The 20,099-nt window shown below is 40.8% G+C and overlaps 1 protein-coding gene and 1 long non-coding RNA gene across 5 annotated transcripts in view; one reads left to right on the plus strand and one right to left on the minus strand.

Moving 5' to 3' along the window:
* The window catches only part of masp1 (MBL associated serine protease 1), an 84,351-nt gene that overhangs the window by 34,613 nt on the left and 29,639 nt on the right, over positions 1-20,099 (minus strand). For 3 of the 4 annotated variants that reach the window (XM_014213412.2, XM_014213411.2, XM_045724299.1), the window contains 2 exons: positions 3,409-3,556; positions 2,475-2,596 (listed from right to left, as the gene is read on the minus strand). The exons of the other annotated variant lie outside the window; for it this stretch is intronic. In XM_014213412.2, coding sequence (XP_014068887.1) covers positions 2,475-2,596; positions 3,409-3,556 — 270 coding nt within the window. The remainder of the gene's footprint in view (positions 1-2,474; positions 2,597-3,408; positions 3,557-20,099) is intronic. 4 annotated transcript variants of the gene reach the window in all.
* LOC123744699 (uncharacterized) lies at positions 7,940-10,839 on the plus strand. The gene is made up of 4 exons (XR_006771104.1): positions 7,940-8,163; positions 8,293-8,329; positions 10,013-10,117; positions 10,552-10,839. It is a non-coding gene; the product is annotated as an uncharacterized lncRNA (long non-coding RNA).

The following is a 20,099-nucleotide window of genomic DNA, read 5'->3' on the forward strand; positions in this document are numbered from 1 at the left end:
ACACTCAGACATAATTTACAAACACAGTAGTTGTGTTTTGTGAGTCTGCCAGAGGCAGTAGGGATGACAAAGCTTTATATTGAATGTAACGAGTTATTTTGTGTGTCAGGGAAAATGTAATGAGTAAAAAGTACATACTTTTACTCCACTACATTCCTGAAGAAAATGTAAACCTTGTCAAAAAATATAAATAGCAAAGTACAGATACCCAAAAAAACTACTTAAGTAGTACTTAAAAGTATTTTTACTTCAGTACTTTACACCAATGGAAATCAGCTCTTGTACTGCCACTCCATAATGGCGTGGATAGTAGTGATCTTAATAATTATCACCCCATATGAAGGCAATTACGGACTACAAAAAGAAAACCTGCCACGTCATGTACACCGACATCTTGCTTCCAGACAAATTACACACCTTTTCCAAGGATAATATAGTGCAACCGACGCGGCCCCCTGAGTAAGACGTTTAAACGTTTTAACCCTCGCAAGGTTCCCAGCCCAGACGGCATCCCTAGCCGCTTCCTCCGAGCATGCGCTGACCAGCTGGCTGGTGTGTTTACGGACATATTCAATCTCTCCCTATCCCAGTCTGCTGTCCCCACATGCTTCAAGATGGCCACCATTGTTCCTGTACCCAAGAAGGCAAAGATAACTGAACTAAATGACTATCGCCCAGTAGCACTCACTTCTGTCATCATGAAGTGCTTTGAGAGACTAGTCAAGGATAATATCTCCTACACCTTACCTGCCACCCTAGACCCACTTCAATTTGCATACCGCCCCAAAAGGTCCACAGACGATGCAATCGCCATCACACTGCACACTGCCCTATCCCATCTGGACAAGAGGAATACCTATGTAAGAATGTTGTTCATTGACTAAGGCTCATTCAACACCATAGTACACTCCAAGCTCATCATTAAGGTTGAGGCCCTGGGTCTCAACCCCGCCCTGTGCAATTGGGTCCTGGACTTTCTGTTGGGCCGCCCCCCCCAGGTGGTGAAGGTAGGAATCATCATCTCCACTTTGCTGATCCTTAACACTGGGGCCCCACAAGGGTGGGTGCTCAGCCCCCCCCCCTGTACTCCCTGTTCACACATAACTGCGTGGCCATGCACACCTCCAACTCAACCATCAAGTTTGCCGACTTCACAACAGTAGTGGGCTTGATTACCAACAATGACGAGACAGCCTCTCACAAAACAAAGGAGATGATCGTGGACTTCAGGAAACAGCAGAGGGAGCACCCCCCTATCCACATCGACGGGACAGCAGTGGAGAAGGTGGAAAGTTAAGTTCTTTGGCGTACACATCACGGACAAACTGAAATGGTCCATCCACACAGACAGTGTGGTGAAGAAGGCGCAACGGTGCCTCTTCAACCTCAGGAGGCTGAAGAAATATGGCTTGTCACTGTATCACCGCCTGTTGTACATTTACCAAGGATTAAAGAATCTTAGCTAGAAAAATCAAATCAAATTATATTGGTCACATACACAATGCTAGCAGATGTTAATGCGAGTGTAGCGAAATTCTTGTGCTTCTAGTTATTTTATACCATCTATTGCATCTTGCCTATGCCACTCGGTCATCGCTCATCCATAGATTTATATATCTTATTCCATCCCTTTAGATTTGTGTGTATTAGGTAGTTGTTGTGGAATTGTTAAATTACTTGTTAGATATTACTGCACTGTCGGAACTAGAAGCACAAGCATTTCGCTACACTCACATTAACATCTGCTAGCCATGTGTATGTGACCAATAAAATTTGATTCGATTTTTCTAGCTAAGATTCTTGAATCCTTGGTAAATGTACAACATTGCTCTTTCTTATCTGAGAAATGTATTTTGAATGAAAACCAATCATGTTTTAGGCATTAGCATAGCACTATGACAGCAACCACTTTGGTTGTTAGTGATCTTGTCAATGCTTTAGACACTAAAATCAAATGTGTTGCTTTGTTTTTGGACCTGTCAAAAGTTGTTGATACTGTTGATCATGCTATGTTATTGTCCTGAGATGGTTTGGGATGAGTTGGACCACAGAGGGAAGGAAAAGCAGCCAACAAGTGCTCAGCATATGTGGGAACTGCTTCAAGACTGTTGGAAAAGCATTCCAGGTGAAGCTGGTTGAGAGAATGCCAAGGGTGTGCAAAGCTGTCATCAAGGCAAAGGGTGATGACTCCCTCCCAAATGATTCCATGTCATAGTTTTGATGTATTCACTATATTTCTATAATATAGAAAATAGTAAAAATAAAGAAACACCCTTGAATGAGTAGGTGTGTCCAAACTTTTGACTGGTACTGTCAAACATGCAGTTTGTTATCTTTAAGAGTATAGTTTTTCTCACCATGGTGACTGGGTGGTTGCCAGATGGTCATCCCTTCATATAAATAAAGAGTATTGTTACAGTGGAGAACAAGACTTTAACAAGAGTGTATGGTCCCAACCTGTCTGTCAGTCTCACCCTTATCAGTCTGTATCCTGGGTCACAGGATACCAGGACATGGTCTTTGAAGGAGTACTGGATCTGGACCGGATCCAGCTGGCCATAGAGAGGCTTCACAGGGACGGGACACTGACTCCTTCCTGAAAACAAACAGGATACAGGCCAGATAATTAGATAACCAGGAAACTATTTCTTTGCTTACAACGGACATCATTAATTCATTGATTATTTAAGCTATTACAGTTTTATAGTTTCCGTTGTTGTATTCTACTTGTATTGCATGTGTGTTCATTTTCACGTGTTTTGTTGGGGTTACTAGACCAAAACCATCAGTGAAGTGGTATTTTCTTCAGAAATCCTGGTTGGACAACTCTGAATTTTCTGCTTATTCTCTCTAGTATTCTATGAATGTTCTGGAAAACCATGGAATTTTGTGAAAGTTACCTGAATTTTAGACAACACACAGGGTTCTATCTAGGCTAGAAAGATAAAAGGTTCCCCTATTTCCCAGGCTGTCCAATTCCGGTCCTGGAGAGCAGAAAAATACTTCTAGTTTTTGTTTCTACCTGGTAGTTAATTGCACTCACCTGGTGTCCCAGGTCTGAATCAGTCCCTGATTAGAAGGAGAGGCTGAAAACCAGAAGTGTTTCGGCCCTCCAGAATCGGGCAGCCTTGCCCTACGCGGACAAGCTGAAAAACCCTCTGAGTGTACCGCCTATCCAAACCCTTTTAGATTTACATAAATAACAAGTATGGGCTGCTGGTTAGTTGGGAGAAGTCATGGGCCCTGGTCAAAAATAGAGCACTAAATAGTGATTTGGGTGCAATTCTGTACGCAACTAATGTTTCCCCTTCTTCCTTCACACAAATGAAGACATTCAACAGAGTTAAAAAAGTTGCATTTTTGGAAAAGCCGACACAATGACATATGAATATTTAGAGTGAGGCTGACCTGAAGAGGTGTAGGAGAGCCTCCAGCCGATGTTCTCTCCAGAGTTATCACTGTGGAAGAACACCTGGACCTTGTTGCTCTCTGTCTGGATCCTGCCTGGTGGCCGGTCACCACAGAACGGACCATACTCCTTCTCTCCAGCCTGGATCTGCAGGTCAAACACACCACCACTTCATCATCATCAGAATTTATACAGTGCTTTTCAAAGAATCTCAAAGCGCTTCAAAGCACAAAAAATATACGTAATTTAGAAAAACAACATCACAACATCATGAGATGGACAGTCATTAGAAGGTTCATGCCTTGAGTGGTCATCTGAGGGAGGTGGTCAAGCGGGGAGAGAAAGTCCGGAGGCAGGCAGGAAGCGCGGTCTCATGAAGGTGTCTCGCTTTTATCATGATCATCATAGTCGTCATCACTACAATCTTCATCATGACTACAATCATCATTGTCATGGTCATCGATCCTCCTCCTCATCATTATTACACAACCCCATGACCAAATATCCTACTCAAACCCTTCCAAAGAAACACTCATACAGTAATCCAATCAGCTTTGGCTTGCAGTCACTCCCTCCCAAATCTCCTTCAGTTTAAGTTGATTAATTGTGTGCATGATGCGAGGTGACATTGACTGGCTTGGTTGTAAAATCTAAGCATTCCAGATTTTCCAAAGCTGTGGCTGTGGCTGAGGGTGACGATAGGAAAGCCCAATGTGACCCTGTCTGACTGGCCCTGGTCTGGCCTGGGCTAGCCTGGTCTGGTTGGTTATTCTTGGCAAATGGTATAACAGCTTTTAGGAGCAGAGGCTAAGCCAGCGGTATGTGTGTGTGTGTGTGTGTGTGTGTGTGTGTGTGTGTGTGTGTGTGTGTGTGTGTGTGTGCTGCCCACTGATGCTGTAACATTGGCCGGGATTTTATCTCATACATTTTCTGAATGGTTTGGCTAAATTGGCTCACACATACTCTATAGAGATCAGTGGGTCAACAAATGTATGTTAATTGCCTTCACATGGTAATTACTGATAAAACTGTGGTAGTGAATGGCTGTTGTTTACAGATAAATGATGTACCTAAATCTTAGTTTGAATGTTTGGTATGACCAGTTCAGTTCAGTATATCTTCATTGTCCCAGAAGTGCAATTTGAGTTAAATATAAAAAGGCAGGTATAAATATAAAACAATATAATGCTACAACATTGGAAAAGTGCAAGTACGATAAGCAGTGGTGTAAAGTACTTAAGTCGTTTTTTGGGGTATCTGTACTTTACTATTTAGATTTAGATTATTTTTATTTTTACTTCACTACATTCCTAAAGAAAATGATGTACTTTTACTCCATACATTTTTCCTGACACCCAAAAGTACTTTTTACATTTTTAATGCTTAGCAGGACAGGAAAATTGTGCAATTCACGCACGAATCAAGAGAACATCCCTGGTAATCCCTATTGCCTCTGATCTGGCGGACTAACAGACTCACAAAACACAAATTCTTTGCTTGTAAACTATGTCGGAGTGTTGGAGTGTGCACCTGTCTATCCATAAATTAAAAAGATTTGCTTAATATAAGGAATTTGAAATGATTTATACTTTTACTTTTCATACTTAAGTATATTTAAAACTAAATATTTTTAGAATTTAGTCAAGTTGTACTTCACTGGGTGGCTTTCACTTGAGTCATTTTCTATTAAGGCATCTTTACTTTTACTCAAGTATGACAATTGGGTACTTTTTCCACCACTGACGATAAGTGCAAAATGCAAGTAGTGCGAATGTACAAAGGCCAAAAGTCAATCAAGCAAGGTTAATCACACTTTAAAATTCACTGCAGCTATTGCCTTGGGGATCAAAGATGCTTGAGCTTTAGCAGTCTTAAGCATGGGTACTCTGTACCGGCTCCCGAAGGACGAAGCTAACAGTTCAAACTCACAGTACTGAGGGTACGATTGATAAGCCAAAAGAGAGGAAGCCTTGTGGCTGATGTGCTACTTGTATAGCTCAGCGAGGGCTAATTGTGGCACCCCTGTAATTCTACTGCAGATTTTGACCATATTTAGTAACTTGGATTTGCATCTAAGGTTAAGGTTAGAGAATCAACATATCTTGACAAAGGGTTGGGTAGTAACAGATGACATGTAACTTGGATTACATCTTATTTAGATTATGTAATCCAATTACACAAAAATATTAACAGTAATTTGTGTTTGTATTTGAATGTATTAGGGATCCCCATTAGCTGCTGCCTTCCTGGGGTCCAAACACATTAAGGCATTTACATCACACAAAACATAAAATAGTACATAATATAACATTATTATACCACTACATATCTACAATACAAAATGTATAATACCACCATACAACAATATTACAATGCACTTGTGTGCAGTGGTGGATAAAGTACCCAATTGTCATACTTGAGTAAAAGTAAACATACCTTAATAGAAAGTCAACCAGTAAAATACTACTTGAGTAAAAGTCTACAAGTATTTCGTTTTAAATATAACTTAGTATCAAAAGTAAATTGCTGAAATATACTTAAGTATCAAAAGTAAAAGTATAAATAATTTCAAATTACCTACATAAAGCAAACCAGACTGCAATATTTTCTTGTTTTTTTAGCCAGGTGCATACTCCAACACTCAGACATAATTTACAAACGAAGCATGTGTGTTTAGAGAGTCTGCCCGATCAGAGGCAGTAGGGATGACCAGGGATATTCTCTTGATAAGTGCATGAATTTAACCAATTTCCTGTTGTAAGAAGCACAAGTACTTTTGGGTGTCAGATAAAATATATGGAGTAAAGAGTACATTATTTTCCTTAGGAATGTAAATAGTAATAATGTAGTAATGTAAAGTACAGATACCCGCAAAAATCAACTTAAGTAAAAATAATTTAAAGTACTGCTTAAGTACTTTACACCACTGTGTGTGGTAGCGTTTGTGTGCGTATGCGTGTCTGTACCTGTATGTGTGTCTCCTCACAGTACCCGCTGTTCCATAAGGTGTATTTTTATCTGTTTTTTAAATCTGATTCTACTGCTTGCAACAGTTACCTGATGTGGAATAGAGTTCCATGTAGTCATTGCTCGATGTAGAACTATGCACATCCCCTAGTCTGTTTTGGACTTGGGGATTATGAAGAGACCTCTGGTGGCATGTCTTGTGGTGTATGCATAGGTGTCTGAGCTATGTGTTAGTAGTTTAAACAGACAGCTTGGTGCATTCGGCTTGTCAAGACTTCTTACAAAAACAAGTAGTGATGAAGTCAAACCTTTTTTGTAATAACATAGTATATGGGATTGATTAAGAAATGTGGATTAATTAATTTGATTAATATTATAGCGTTTCAATCGGTGACGTCACTCGCTCATCGATCGCTAGACCATAAATAGTCCGAAGTTTTTATTTTTTCCCTACTTTTTCATTACGCAGACATAAGCACAGTTGACACCATCGAGGTGCGGATGTTTACTTTCTACATCCACTGTGGAGCCCAGTTTCATAATATGATCATATTTCCCAGCATGTCTGTCTATTTCGCCAAATATCTCCCAAAGACTATATTTCGATTTTTTTCAAGTCGGGTGTAACCGGTGTGAAATGGGGGTGCGCACTAATAGCGTTTGTCGGTGGCGTCACACGCTCTGAGACCTGGAAGTAGTTGTTCCCCTTGCACTGCAAGGGCCGTGGCTTTTGTGGAGCGATGGGTAGGGGCGAGTAGAAGGTAGGGGCGAGTAGAAGGGACGGAAGCAAAACTGTTACACGGGCACCATTTTAAATTAGGAGAATATCCTCTTTGTAATTATATAAGCCTGGGCAGCGAGCTCGTTTGTCATAGATCGCTAGACCAGAAATAGTAAATGTTTTTATTTTTTCCCTACTTTTTCATTACGCAGACATAAGAACAGTTGACACCATTGAGGTGCAGATGTTTACCTTCTACATGAGTTGTTTTTTTTCCAGTTTCGTCCGACGAACAGATTGTAGTGGTAAAATATAAAGGGATAAATTTTTTTATGTAATTCTAAGCATCACTCCAGTCAAAACAGGCTCATGCGAAAGTTCGATTCCATTCATTTGCTATGGGCTCGCGCTAGTGTTCCAGTTTAGCCAATGTTCTTCAGCCGTTTTGACTCGTTCTATTGTCCAGCGTGTAGACAGCCAGAGCGAATTTACGAAAGCACCCGAATGTCCATTGAGAAAGCACGACTATACCATTTAGCTAAACTAAGAATGACGAGAATAATCAAGTCAATAAACGTTGGGTAGTTAGATAGCCTATAGTTAATTTACTGGCAAGTTTGATGTATAACTACTAACGTTTGGAATGACGTTAGTAGTTATACATACTGCTGTAATGATGTGCTATGTGGTTCGCAAGGACAGCATAGCTAACAAATTGTCAGTCAACAAAATGTGTAAGGTTAAGGTAACTTATTTGAAAAGTCATTACTTTATTACATTGAGTAGCAAGCTACCCCTTGGTCATCAGGGCAAATCTGGTCTGTGATAGGAGTTTTTTTTTCACACCTAGCTCGGCTATTAGACTATTCTTTAGTAAAGGTTGAATTGTCTATTGTTCAGCTATTAGCCCTCCTCCCCAATTTGCAACAAATTGCTGTTCCCATCTCATTCTATTCCCTCTTCCACGCGTCATCATTCTGCTCCTGAGTGGGCGTGCTGGCAGGATATGGCAGCAGCTTCGGTTGTGCGTCAAGAATTCTGCATACAGTAGCACGTTCGTATGAAGGTATGGTTATTCACAGGCAAATTGTTATATGCTATGGAGGTACATGTGTCTTTCTGTCGAGAGCAAAACCTTTTTTTATTTTCTATCAAAAATAATTGTTCTGAAAGCAACTTTTTTTCCAACACAAAGGAAGTCAAAGCGGATCCCTACGAAGATGACATCTCAGGTAACCAGCACTGGGCTGTATTGACCAGGGGCGGAAATCCCGGAGGGGACACGACCCCCCCATCCTGGGAAAAATATGATTTGTCCCCCCCAATATATCACTGAAACATAACTATGTAATTTAAATAATATTAATAATACGCAATGAAAGCAATTGTGCTGATTATAGACACTTAATAGCGCGTTTTTAAGTTTCAAAAGATTGCGACCCCCCCCCACCCTTTGCCACAATGGTTTGATCCACTGCCAGTTCCTTAGTTGGCAAGGTAACAGAGGGGTGGTATCCACTGTCTGAAAGGCACTCAATGAACGTAACTGACGTGAGGTTAATCCAGTCAATCGCGTGCACACACTAGCTGAATATGCAGAGCTAGCGGGCAAATATTAACTATCAAGCTAGCTAGTAATTATTCAATTTATGTGGCCTCCTCAAAGATGGAATCTTTGCTATCGTCAATTTATTCCAAGATCAGCATGCAGATGATGTAAGTTAGTGCTTCAAAGTCCCTGTGATAAGGTTAGCGATAAACTGAAGTCCAAACTGAACAGAACTACACTCTCTTCTACCATTGTCTTAAATAAATTTAATGGTCTCGTGCAAAAGCTAAATTGTCGCAAGGGAACTTTTATTTATTTATTTTATTTCACCTTTATTTAACCCGGGTAGCAAAGATTATAGCAAACACCACTGAAACGGAATTGGTGCTCGCTAGCTTTGCAAATTCAGCTATTGTTGGAAGCCAGCCAATATGAAACAAACTATTAAAATTACAAAAGGTTGCAGCATATGTTGTGTAAATGGTGAACTCATACAGCTGTCAACTCTTGTCATTTTAATCCGTTTCACATTTGCTAGCTACCTTTTAGATCGAAGCCCAAATAGAATGATAAAAGATAAGATGATAGAAGCCCATCTCCTACTGTAAATAACCTACACCCTGGTGTGTGTGTAGCCAGCCAGCCATGTAGAAAAATGGCAGAAAAATAAAAGACGGACATCAGAGTATTTTTCAGTACACCAAAACGCAAAGTAAGAACCCTAGTAGCCTAATATCTCAAAGACTAGTTGATAAAATGTTCATAAGAAAGAAATGAAATTCTAATGGAAATGTTTCACAATGATGTCATTAGGCAGAGCAGGCAACAGATGGCACACAGACAGCAGAGTTGGGGACAGATATGCAGGGACAGACTGGCAGAGACAGGGAGTCTCAGGTAAGTTTGTTGAGTCATTGTTTGGCAACGTTATGAAAGGTTCTCAATTTTTTTTACTTGTAAAATAGGAACATAATTGGAAAATTCCATGGATACCCCCACTCTCAACTTAAACTGGTGACTGAACTAAGATTTGTTAAAGGCAATGGTATTGCTGTTGTGATTAGTTGTGTAGTTTTGGGTACCGGTAGTTAGGAGTACGGCACACACCTTATTTCTTTGGTTCCTCAATATACATTTACCATATTATAATGTAGGCTATGTGTTACAGCACTACTTTTGGTGTCCCCCTCAGGAATTGCTCTTGAGAAAATGTCATGTAATTGTCCCCTCCAAAGTTGATATCAGATTTTCGCCCCTGGTATTGACGTATCCTAAAAATGACATCTGCTGCTTTAGATTGAACGGTTAAATCTCAGTTATTGTTTTCATATCTATAAAAAAAAAAAGCTGTTTTCTTTACTTTCAGAGAGCGAGCTGACCAAGGGGTCGAAAATATAGATATTGCCAGGTGTTCACTGTCCCAGGAACAGGCCGTGGAAACTTTATTGCTGGCAAGTGTCCATAACCAGAGGTAATTAAACTGTTCTGTGTTCTTTTTCTCCATCTATGCCTGTCTTGTTTTACATGGAACCTGTCTCACATGCATTAATAAAAAAAAAAAATTCAGATGTCAGCTGCTAAATTACTGTTACTAATTTACACCACATAGTCCAGTGAAAATGGCTGTTTATCTGTTGCTGTCAAGTCATGATTTACCTAGGGGTTAGCCTTGCAATAACCAAGTGGTGAGACAGATAGCCCTCTATATTAAAATGTTTCAGGTACACTCCGATAGGTGTCTGCGTCACATACAGTATCTTCTATTGTTTGTCCTCATGTGTCTGTTTTTCAGCATAAAGTACTCTGTAGCCACTTAGTGTGGACACCAGGTGAGACCACACACACACAATAACAGTCTCTCTTCTTCACTTCATCCCTCTCACCCTTCTCCCTAAATCCTCTAAGTTATATCAGCTGTTTTGGTGAACCCCTCCCACATCTGAACTGGCTGACACAGAGGGCACAGCATGATCATAGGTGAGATGTCACTTGGTCGGGTCAACAGGAAGTATTATTAAAGAGATGCTTTACATTGAAATACAGACAGAGATGTAGTAGTCCCAGAGTTAATGATCCAAGGTCAGTTTTGCATTACACCTCCTGATTTAAAATGACTGACTGTGTTAGAATAAAAAAAACAAGGCTTAATCATGCTCTGTCGTCTAAAGGTATGTTTTGATGTGAGTGAGAGAGGAAGCCAGTCCCGTCATCGACACCTCACCCGCTCTTAAGATAACCTTCGGGCCAACTGGGGGCCCAAGGCTGGTTAGGAGACACCGCAATTGTGATGAACTGAGGGAATATTAGGGTAGCACTGTAATTCATGAGTTATATGCCTGTCACGTCCTGACCAGTAAAGAAGTTATTTTGTTATTATAGTGTGGCAGGGTGGTGTTTGTTTTGGGATTGATCTATGTTATCTATTTCTATGTTTTCCTTTCTAGTTCTATTTCTATGTTGTGTATGTTTGGGTTGATCTCTAATTGGAGGCAGCTGATCCTCGTTGCCTCTGATTAGAGATCATATTTAAGTAGGGGTTTTCCTTCATGGGTTTTGTGGGTAGTTGTTTCCTTGTATAGTCAGTGCACCTTACGGGACTGTTTTTGTGTTTAAGTGTGGTTCTTTAATAAATACGAAGATAAACACTTTATCCGCTGCATTTTGGTCCGATGATTCTTCCTCCTCAGACGACGAAGTATGTGACAATGCCGTCTGCCACTGTTCTTACTTCTTTCCCTTTCTGTCTTCTACACCTCTCTCCCCACCTCGTCTTTCTTCCTCGTTTTATAATGCACACCATATGTGCATTGAAGTACAGATTGAACTTGTATTTATAATATTACAATTATCATAATTATAATGCATTTATGTATTCATAACACCTGGATAATGAACTTATTTCAATAAAGCTTTTCACATTCTCCACTGGTTGAAATGAAGTATTTCATTGAAATACTATCCCGTGTCCTCAGATTAATGCAGATGAAGGGAGTTAGATATGCATAGTTTTTTTACTCTATATATGAATTGCAAATCACCCCCTTGTGGTGGTCTGGAGCAATGAAGCTGTGACACTGGGCACCTCTGTCCTGCGGTGTAAGCTCACAACTTTTAAAAGGAGGAACAACCGTATATAGATATGCTATCAAACTAAATCTGCCATTTCCAGCTACAATAGTAATTTAGAACACTAAAAATGTCTACACTGTATTTCTGATCAATTTGATGTTATTTTAAATGGACAAAAAAAAAAGTGACCCCAAACTTATAGTATATATATATATATATATATATATATACACACAGTTGAAGTCAGAAGTTTACATACAGTGGGGGGAAAAAGTATTTGATCCCTTGCTGATTGTGTACATTTGACCACTTACAAAGAAATGATCAGTCTATCATTTTAATGGTAGGTTTATATGAACAGTGACAGACAGAATAACAAAAAAAAATCCAGAAAAACGCATGTCAAAAATATTAGAAATTGATTAGCATTTTAAAGAGGGAAATAGGTATTTGACCCCTCTGCAAAACATGAGTTAGTACTTGGTGGCAAAACCCTTGTTGGCAATCACAGAGGTCAGATGTTTTTTGTAGTTGGCCACCAAGTTGGCACACATCTCAGGAGGGATTTTGTCCCACTCCTCTTTGTAGATCTTCTCCAAGTCATTAAGGTTTCGAGGCTGACGTTTGGCAACTCGAACCTTCAGCTCCCACCACAGATTTTCTATGGGATTAAGGTCTGGAGACTGGCTAGGCCACTCCAGGACCTTAATGTGCTTCTTCTTGAGCCACTCCTTTGTTGCCTTGGCCGTGTGTTTTGGGTCATTGTCATACTGGAATACCCATCCACGACCCATTTTCAATGCCCTGGCTGAGGGAAGGAGGTTCTCACCCAAGATTTGACAGTACATGGCCCCGTCAAATGATGCGGTGAAGTTGTCCTGTCCCCTTAGCAGAAAAACACCCCCAAAGCATAATGTTTCCACCTCAATGTTTGACGGTGGAGATGGTGTTCTTGGGGTCATAGGCAGCATTCCTCCTCCAAACACGAGTTGAGTTGATGCCAAAGAGCTCCATTTTGGTCTCATCTGACCACAACACTTTCACCAGTTGTCCTCTGAATCATTCAAATGTTCATTGGCAAACTTCAGACGGGCATGTATATATGCTTATTGAGACTTTGTTTAGCCTTGTAGCTAGCTAGGTAGCTAGTTAGCTCAACAATGAACTGGCATAATCCCAACTCATACTACTACCAATACAATCATTGTCATAGCTGTAGTACGAATCTGCAGGTAGCTAAAGCTAACATACCAGGTTCAATGTTAGTTAGCTATAAGGCTATAACTGATTTGGCAATATAAAGCAATATATTCCAGAGACGCCTTCAAGATCGCCAAGCGGAACACAAGTACGCCATACGGGTAGGCAATGAAGACTACCCCATGGCAAGGCACTACAAGTCCTTACACCATGGCAACCCTGCCTCCCTACAAGCTATGGGTATTGATCATATCCCGGCCTCTATTAGAAAAGGGGACCGTCTTAAACAGTTAAACCAAAGGGAAAGTTTTGGGATTTACAAACTACAGGCCACTAAATACCCAGGTTTAAATGAAGATATGGATTTCTCACCCTTCCTGTAGGGTTGTGATGGGTCCATTTGCTGTCATCTATTGGACATTTTGCTCAATTGCCCTCAGCTATGCTTAGACTCTTGTTGTTCATGTTTTGCTGTGTTCTAGTGTACTATGGAATATATTGCTTTCTTATTCTTGACACTTCTCCCAGCCATATTTAAGGTTAGAACTACCTTTCTAAGTGTTCTGATACTTCTAGCTTGGAGTTACATTTTTATGATAACATAGCTACTTCACTTTAAAGTGTGTACAGTATTGCTTACTGGGTGTGTCCAATCAATTTTAACCACTCCCTCTTCAAATTAGGGTTAATTGGAAAAGCTGTTAAAAAGAGAACATTGTATTATTTCTTTGTACTCCCTGACAAAGAACATGCAGCCGAAACGTGTCGGAACATTGTTTCTATTGAACATGCCATACTAATAAAGGCATTTTAATCAATTATATGAAGAGTGCCTTGGTCCTCCTTTCTTTTTGATGACCAACTCACCCCTTTTACCAAAGAGCACCTTCTGTCTACCAACATTTACTATTGTGTACCTTAGTAGCGCTTCCCTTCCTCCTCTTTATACACTTCGGATGTGTTTGGAAATTCAATCTGGAGTGCCAGAGTGCGCTTAAAGTGCGCTCTGGGCGTTCGTAAATTCAGAGCGTTAGTTCGGAAATTCATAGTGTTTCACTCTCGGGGGAAATTCAGAGTCAACACTGGATGCTCTGGCCGAGAAGTAGGGTAGATGCGAGCATTCTGACCTTACAACAGCAGTCAAGCACCCAAGCTAACTGGCTAACGTTGGCTAGCTTTCGAGCTACTTCCAGACACAAATGAGAGAACACCTCACTCTGACCATTTTACTCGCCCTAGCATAGCTGGTTCGGCTGTTTTCATGTTTTCCATACTGTTGATGACTAACTGTGCCACTGGCAACAATTTAATTACGCTTTTTTGCCAATGTTTACTGACATCGGCCATGTTCAACAGGTGTTGAGCATTCGTCAATTTATCAGTTATTCTGCGCTCTGGCACACTCAGATGAGAGTGATCTGAAATTGGAGTAGATAGCCAGTGTGAATTTATGAAAGCACCCAAATTAACAATGTCCATTGAGAACGCGCAATGACTATACCACTTAGCTAAGCTAAGAATTAAGTGAATAATCAAGTCAATAAACATTGGGTAGTTTGTTAGATAGCATATAGTTAATATACTGGCAAGTTCGTTGTATTAGTAGCCAACTAACGTTAGGTAGCTAGCTAACATACCGGTACATGCTGCTGTAATGGTATGCGGTTTTTAAGGATAGCGTAGCTAATAAATTGTCAGCCAACATAACGTGTAACATAACTTATTTGAAAAGTCATTACTTCATTACATTGCTCAACATTTGTCATAATTAGTTAAAGCAATGAATTTGTATCCACTCGTTGGGCTTCGGCTGCATATTTACCACCATTTTCTTAAATCTGAAAATGTTGTGAAGCCACGCCCTTTTTGCATTATGGGCCCTAAAAGCACGGAAATAGTGTCCACTGCTTGTATACTTCGAATTTTGGCAAATTTAGTACGACATCCGGGAACTATTGGCATACTAACTATATCCATACTAAGACCAATAAGCATACTACATACGTCACAAATAGTATGGTTAGTGCTGTTAGTATGAGTATTCGAACACAGCTTTTGTGATTAGAGTGAAGCTGATTGGTTTGGGTAAGGTAATGCAGTGAGAAATACACAGCAGGCAGACGCAATCCCACACAAAGCTTTAGAACAAGCCTTAAATAATCTGCCACATTGATTGTTGAAGGCTTGCACTAAAGCTCTGTGTGGGATTTCTTCTGCCTATTCAATAGTGGAAATGTAGTTAGAAATGCAACGATCAGAACAGGAATAGTTCTCAGAACAGGCAAATAATCAGAACACACAATGTTGCATCCCAGTGAATATTCCAAAGTTATTCCCAAATATGCTTACAAAGTTTAGCAGATAGGGAGGCGTAGAAGTAGATGCCAGATACGAGTAACAGAAAACAGAAATAACCTACTACTGAAAGTATTATACCAAATTTGAAGACTGTACAATATCCCTTAAAAAAAAGCAAAAATAGAACAGAAAGGGAGGCCTCAAGGGCTGTGGAAACTCCGGAGAGGGGGCTAGGCACCTGTTGGAAAACAAAATACATAAAAACAAGGTTCTCCAAAAAGAATGTAAGAGGGGCGCTGCGTCACCTTGTAGACTGGCTGTTACACTATGTCTTTTTATTTTTTTTGTAACTTTATTTCTCATAAGCCTGGCTCTAAATTGCAGGAAATGGCAGTTACAGGTATTAAAAAAAAACACAAAACTCTCAGAGTCTAATGGGGGGCAGAGCCCCCATCCGGCATTTCCCCTGCTTACTCATGAGCACAACCACTTAACAAAGAGCTGCAGTCAGTTTCAGAATGGGTGTCAAGAAAAAAGTTAGTCTTAAATATTTCAAAAACTAAAAGCCAAGGCAGCAGCTACTCTTCCTGGGGTCCAGAAAAAAAGGCAGTTATACCATTTTAAAAACATTACAATATTCACAACACATTATGTGTGTGCACATATCTACAACACAAAATCCATGTGTACATGTGTGTATGTTATCATGTGTTTGTATGCATGTGTCTGTGCCTATGTTTGTGTTGCTTCACAAGGTATTTTTCTCCACAATTTTGTGATATCCAATTGCGATTCAATTACGATTTTGTCTCATCGCTGCAACTCCCCAACAGTCTCGGGAGAGGCGAAGGTCAAGTCATGCATCCTCTGAAACATGACCCGCCTTACCGCTCTTCTTAACAACCACCCGCTTAACCCGGAAGCCAACTGCATCAATGTGTCGGAAGAAAGACTTCAGTTGACGACCAAAGTCAGCCTGCAGGCGCCCTTCCCGCCACAAGGAGTCGCTAGGAGTACGTTGAGTCAAGTAAAGCTTCCCCAGCCAAACCCTCCACTAACCCGGATAAAGCTGGGTAAATTATGCACCACTCTATGGGACTCCCGGTCACGACCATTTGTGACACAGACTTGGATCGAACCTGGGTCTGTAGTGACGCCTCAAGCACTGCGATGCAGTGACTTAGACCGCTGCGCCACTCGGGAGGCCCCATAAGGTGTTTGTTCTATCTAATTTTACTGCTTGCAAGAGCTACTTGATGTGAAATAGAGTTCCATGTAGTCATTGCTCTATGTAGTACTGTGTGCCTCCCATAGTCCTTCCTGGTGGCATCTCTTGTGGGGTATGCATGGGTGTCTGAGCTGTGTGCCAGTAGTTCAAACAGACAGCTCGGTGCATTCAACATGTCAATACCTCTCACAAATGCAAGTAGCAATGAAGTCGATCTCTCCTCCACTTTGAGCCAGGAGAGATTGACATGTATATTATTAATGTACATCTAAGAGCCAGACGTGCTGCCCTGTTCTGAGCCAATTGCAATTTTCCTCTTTGAGGTAGTCCAGGTGTGACAAAACGAGGGCCTGTAGGACCTGCCTTGTTCATAGTGCTGTTAAGGCAGAGCAACGCTTTATTTTGGGACAGTCATCTTAACTTGGGTTGTAAAATGTCATGATCAAAACATGTTGACTCAACAGTAGCTAAGATGGGGAGAAGTTTGTCCATAATAAAGCACTGCTCTGCATTCTTAACACTATCAACAAAGCAGGTCCTACAGGCCTTATTTTTGTCATACCTGGACTACTGTCCAGTCGTGTGGTGAGGGCACACAAAGACGGACCTAGGAAAATTACAAGTGGTTCAGAACAGGGCAGCACAGCTGGCCCTTAAATGTATACGGAGAGCTAACATTAATAATTTGCATGTTAATCTCTCATGGCTCAAACTAGAGGAGAGATTGACTTCATACCAGTTGTTTTGTAAGAAGTATTGACATGCTGAATGCACCAAACGGTCTGTTTAAACTACTAGCACACAGCTTGGACACCCATGCATACCCCACAAGACATGCCACCAGAGGTCTCTTCACAATCACAAAGTCCAGAGCAGACGACTATGGGAGGCGCACAGTGCTACAGTGAGGGAAAAAAGTATTTGATCCCCTGCTCATTTTGTATGTTTTCCCACAGATAAAGAAATGATCCGTCTATCATTTTAATGGTAGGTTTTTTGAACAGTGAGACAGAATAACAACAAAATAATCCAGAAAAACGCATGTAAAAAATGTTATAAATTGATTTGCATTTTAATGAGGGAAATAAGTATTTGACCCCTCTGCAAAACATGACTTAGTACTTGGTGGCAAAACCCTTGTTGGCAATCACAGAGGTCAGACGTTTCTTGTAGTTGGCCACCAGGTTTGCACATATCTCAGGAGGGATTTTGTCCCACTCCTCTTTGCAGATCTTCTCCAAGTCATTAAGGTTTCGAGGCTGACGTTTGGCAACTCGAACCTTCAGCTCCCTCCACAGATTTTCTATGGGATTAAGGTCTGGAGACTGGCTAGGCCACTTCAGGACCTTAATGTGCTTCTTCTTGAGCCACTCCTTTGTTGCCTTGGCCGTGTGTTTTGGGTCATTGTCATGCTGGGATACCCATCCACGACCCATTTTCAATGCCCTGGCTGAGGGAAGGAGGTTCTCCCCAAAGATTTGACGGTACATGGCCCCGTCCATCGTCCCTTTGATGCGGTGAAGTTGTCCTGTCCCCTTAGCAGAAAAACACCCCCAAAGCATAATGTTTCCACCTCCATGTTTGACGGTGGGGATGGTGTTCTTGGGGTCATAGGCAGTATTCCTCCTCCTCCAAATACGGCGAGTTGAGTTGATGCCAAAGAGCTCCATTTTGGTCTCATCTGACCACAACACTTTCACCCAGTTGTCCTCTGAATCATTCAGATGTTCATTGGCAAACTTCAGACGGGCATGTATATGTGCTTTCTTGAGCAGGGGACCTTGCGGGCGCTGCAGGATTTCAGTCCTTCACGGCGTAGTGTGTTACCAATTGTTTTCTTGGTGACTATAGTCCCAGCTGCGTTGAGATCATTGACAAGATCCTCCCGTGTAGTTCTGGGCTGATTCCTCACCGTTCTCATGATCATTGCAACTCCAGGAGGTGAGATCTTGCATGGAGCCCCAGGCCGAGGGAGATTGACAGTTCTTTTGTGTTTCTTCCATTTGCGAATAATCGCACCAACTGTTGTCACCTTCTCACCAAGCTGCTTGGCGATGGTCTTGTAGCCCATTCCAGCCTTGTGTAGGTCTACAATCTTTTCCCTGACATCCTTGGTGAGCTCTTTGGTCTTGGCCATGGTGGAGAGTTTGGAATCTGATTGATTGATTGCTTATGTGGACAGAGTGTGCTCCTAATCTCAGCTCGTTAACTGTATAAAAGACACCTGGGAGCCAGAAATCTTTCAAATTGAGAGGGGGTCAAATACTTATTTCCCTCATTAAAATGCAAATCAATTTATAACATTTTTGACATGCGTTTTTCTGGATTTTGTTGTTGTTATACTGTCTCTCACTGTTCAAATAAATCTACCATTAAAATTATAGACTGGTCATTTCTTTGTCAGTGGGCAAACGTACAAAATCAGCAGGGGATCAAATACTTTTTTCCCTCACTGTACATAGAGCCATGGCTACATAGAACTCTATTCCACATCAGGTAACTGATGCAAGCAGTAGAATCAGATAAAGAAATACAAATAAATACACCTTATTGAACAGCGGGGACTGTGGACACACACAGATGATAACACACGCACTCTACACACACACATGGATTTTGTATTGTAGATACAGTACTTGGTAGTAGAGTAGTGGCCTGAGGGCACACACTTAATGTGTTGTGAAAAGGGTTATGAAATGTAATGTCAAGTAATATTTTTAATTGTATATAACTGCCTTAATGTTGCAGGACCCCAGGAAAAGTAGCTGCTGCCTCCAGGGAAGATACTATGACAGAAAGGCATCTTAGGCTTTTTTTCTGCCTCCAGGGAGGATAATAAAATTTAAGTAATCTAGTACAGTTATTGCTACCTCAGATGAGGTTACTAGAGTAGAATTGCTACGTTGAAAACACTGCTGCCTCTGAGGAAGGCTATGCTATAGAATAGACAATACTTTTTGTTTTGTTGCCTCAGAGGAAGATTAATTTGGAGAGGAGTAATGCAATTGTTGTTCTGCATTGGAGAAAGTTATGGCAGAATGAGTGATACTGTTGGCTTTGCTACCTCAGAGAGAGAGTAAGGTTGAGGTGAGTAAGCAATGTTCTTGCTACTCTGAGGGCAGATGTACAGAGAAGGTATGAACTGTGCTGCTTCCAGGGAAGATACTATGACAGAAAGGCATCATGGGCTATTAGCTCATGCTATCTATACAATGCAATTAATAGTCTGATTTTTAAAAATGTAGTTACCCTTTTCTTGCGAAACAGAACTTTGCTAAATGTGGTTTCCCCAATTAGCCTGCTAGATTGCTAGCTAATGATGTGGCTATGTTAGCAAAATGATTGCTATAATCAGAATACAGCAACAATACTTTTTGCTAATAGCATCTAGCCAGTTTGCTAGCTAACAAATCTTACCACCACCAGCTAGGCAGGACAGTTAGTGAACAAGATATAAAATGTTCACTTTATTTGTGAGATTAGAATAGAAACAACTTTCAAATGAGAAATACAATTATCTATAAAACCATAATCATGCAATAAATCACTTATAAATGCTCACTCACTGTAAAAGCAGACTGGTCAAATGTCCTCTCAGAGCATGCAGCCTGTTTAAAATGGAAGCTCCGCCCTCCCTATTAAATCAATCAATCACATA

Source organism: Salmo salar, chromosome ssa09, assembly GCF_905237065.1.
Source record: "Salmo salar chromosome ssa09, Ssal_v3.1, whole genome shotgun sequence".
NCBI classification, from domain to species: Eukaryota; Metazoa; Chordata; class Actinopteri; order Salmoniformes; family Salmonidae; genus Salmo; species Salmo salar.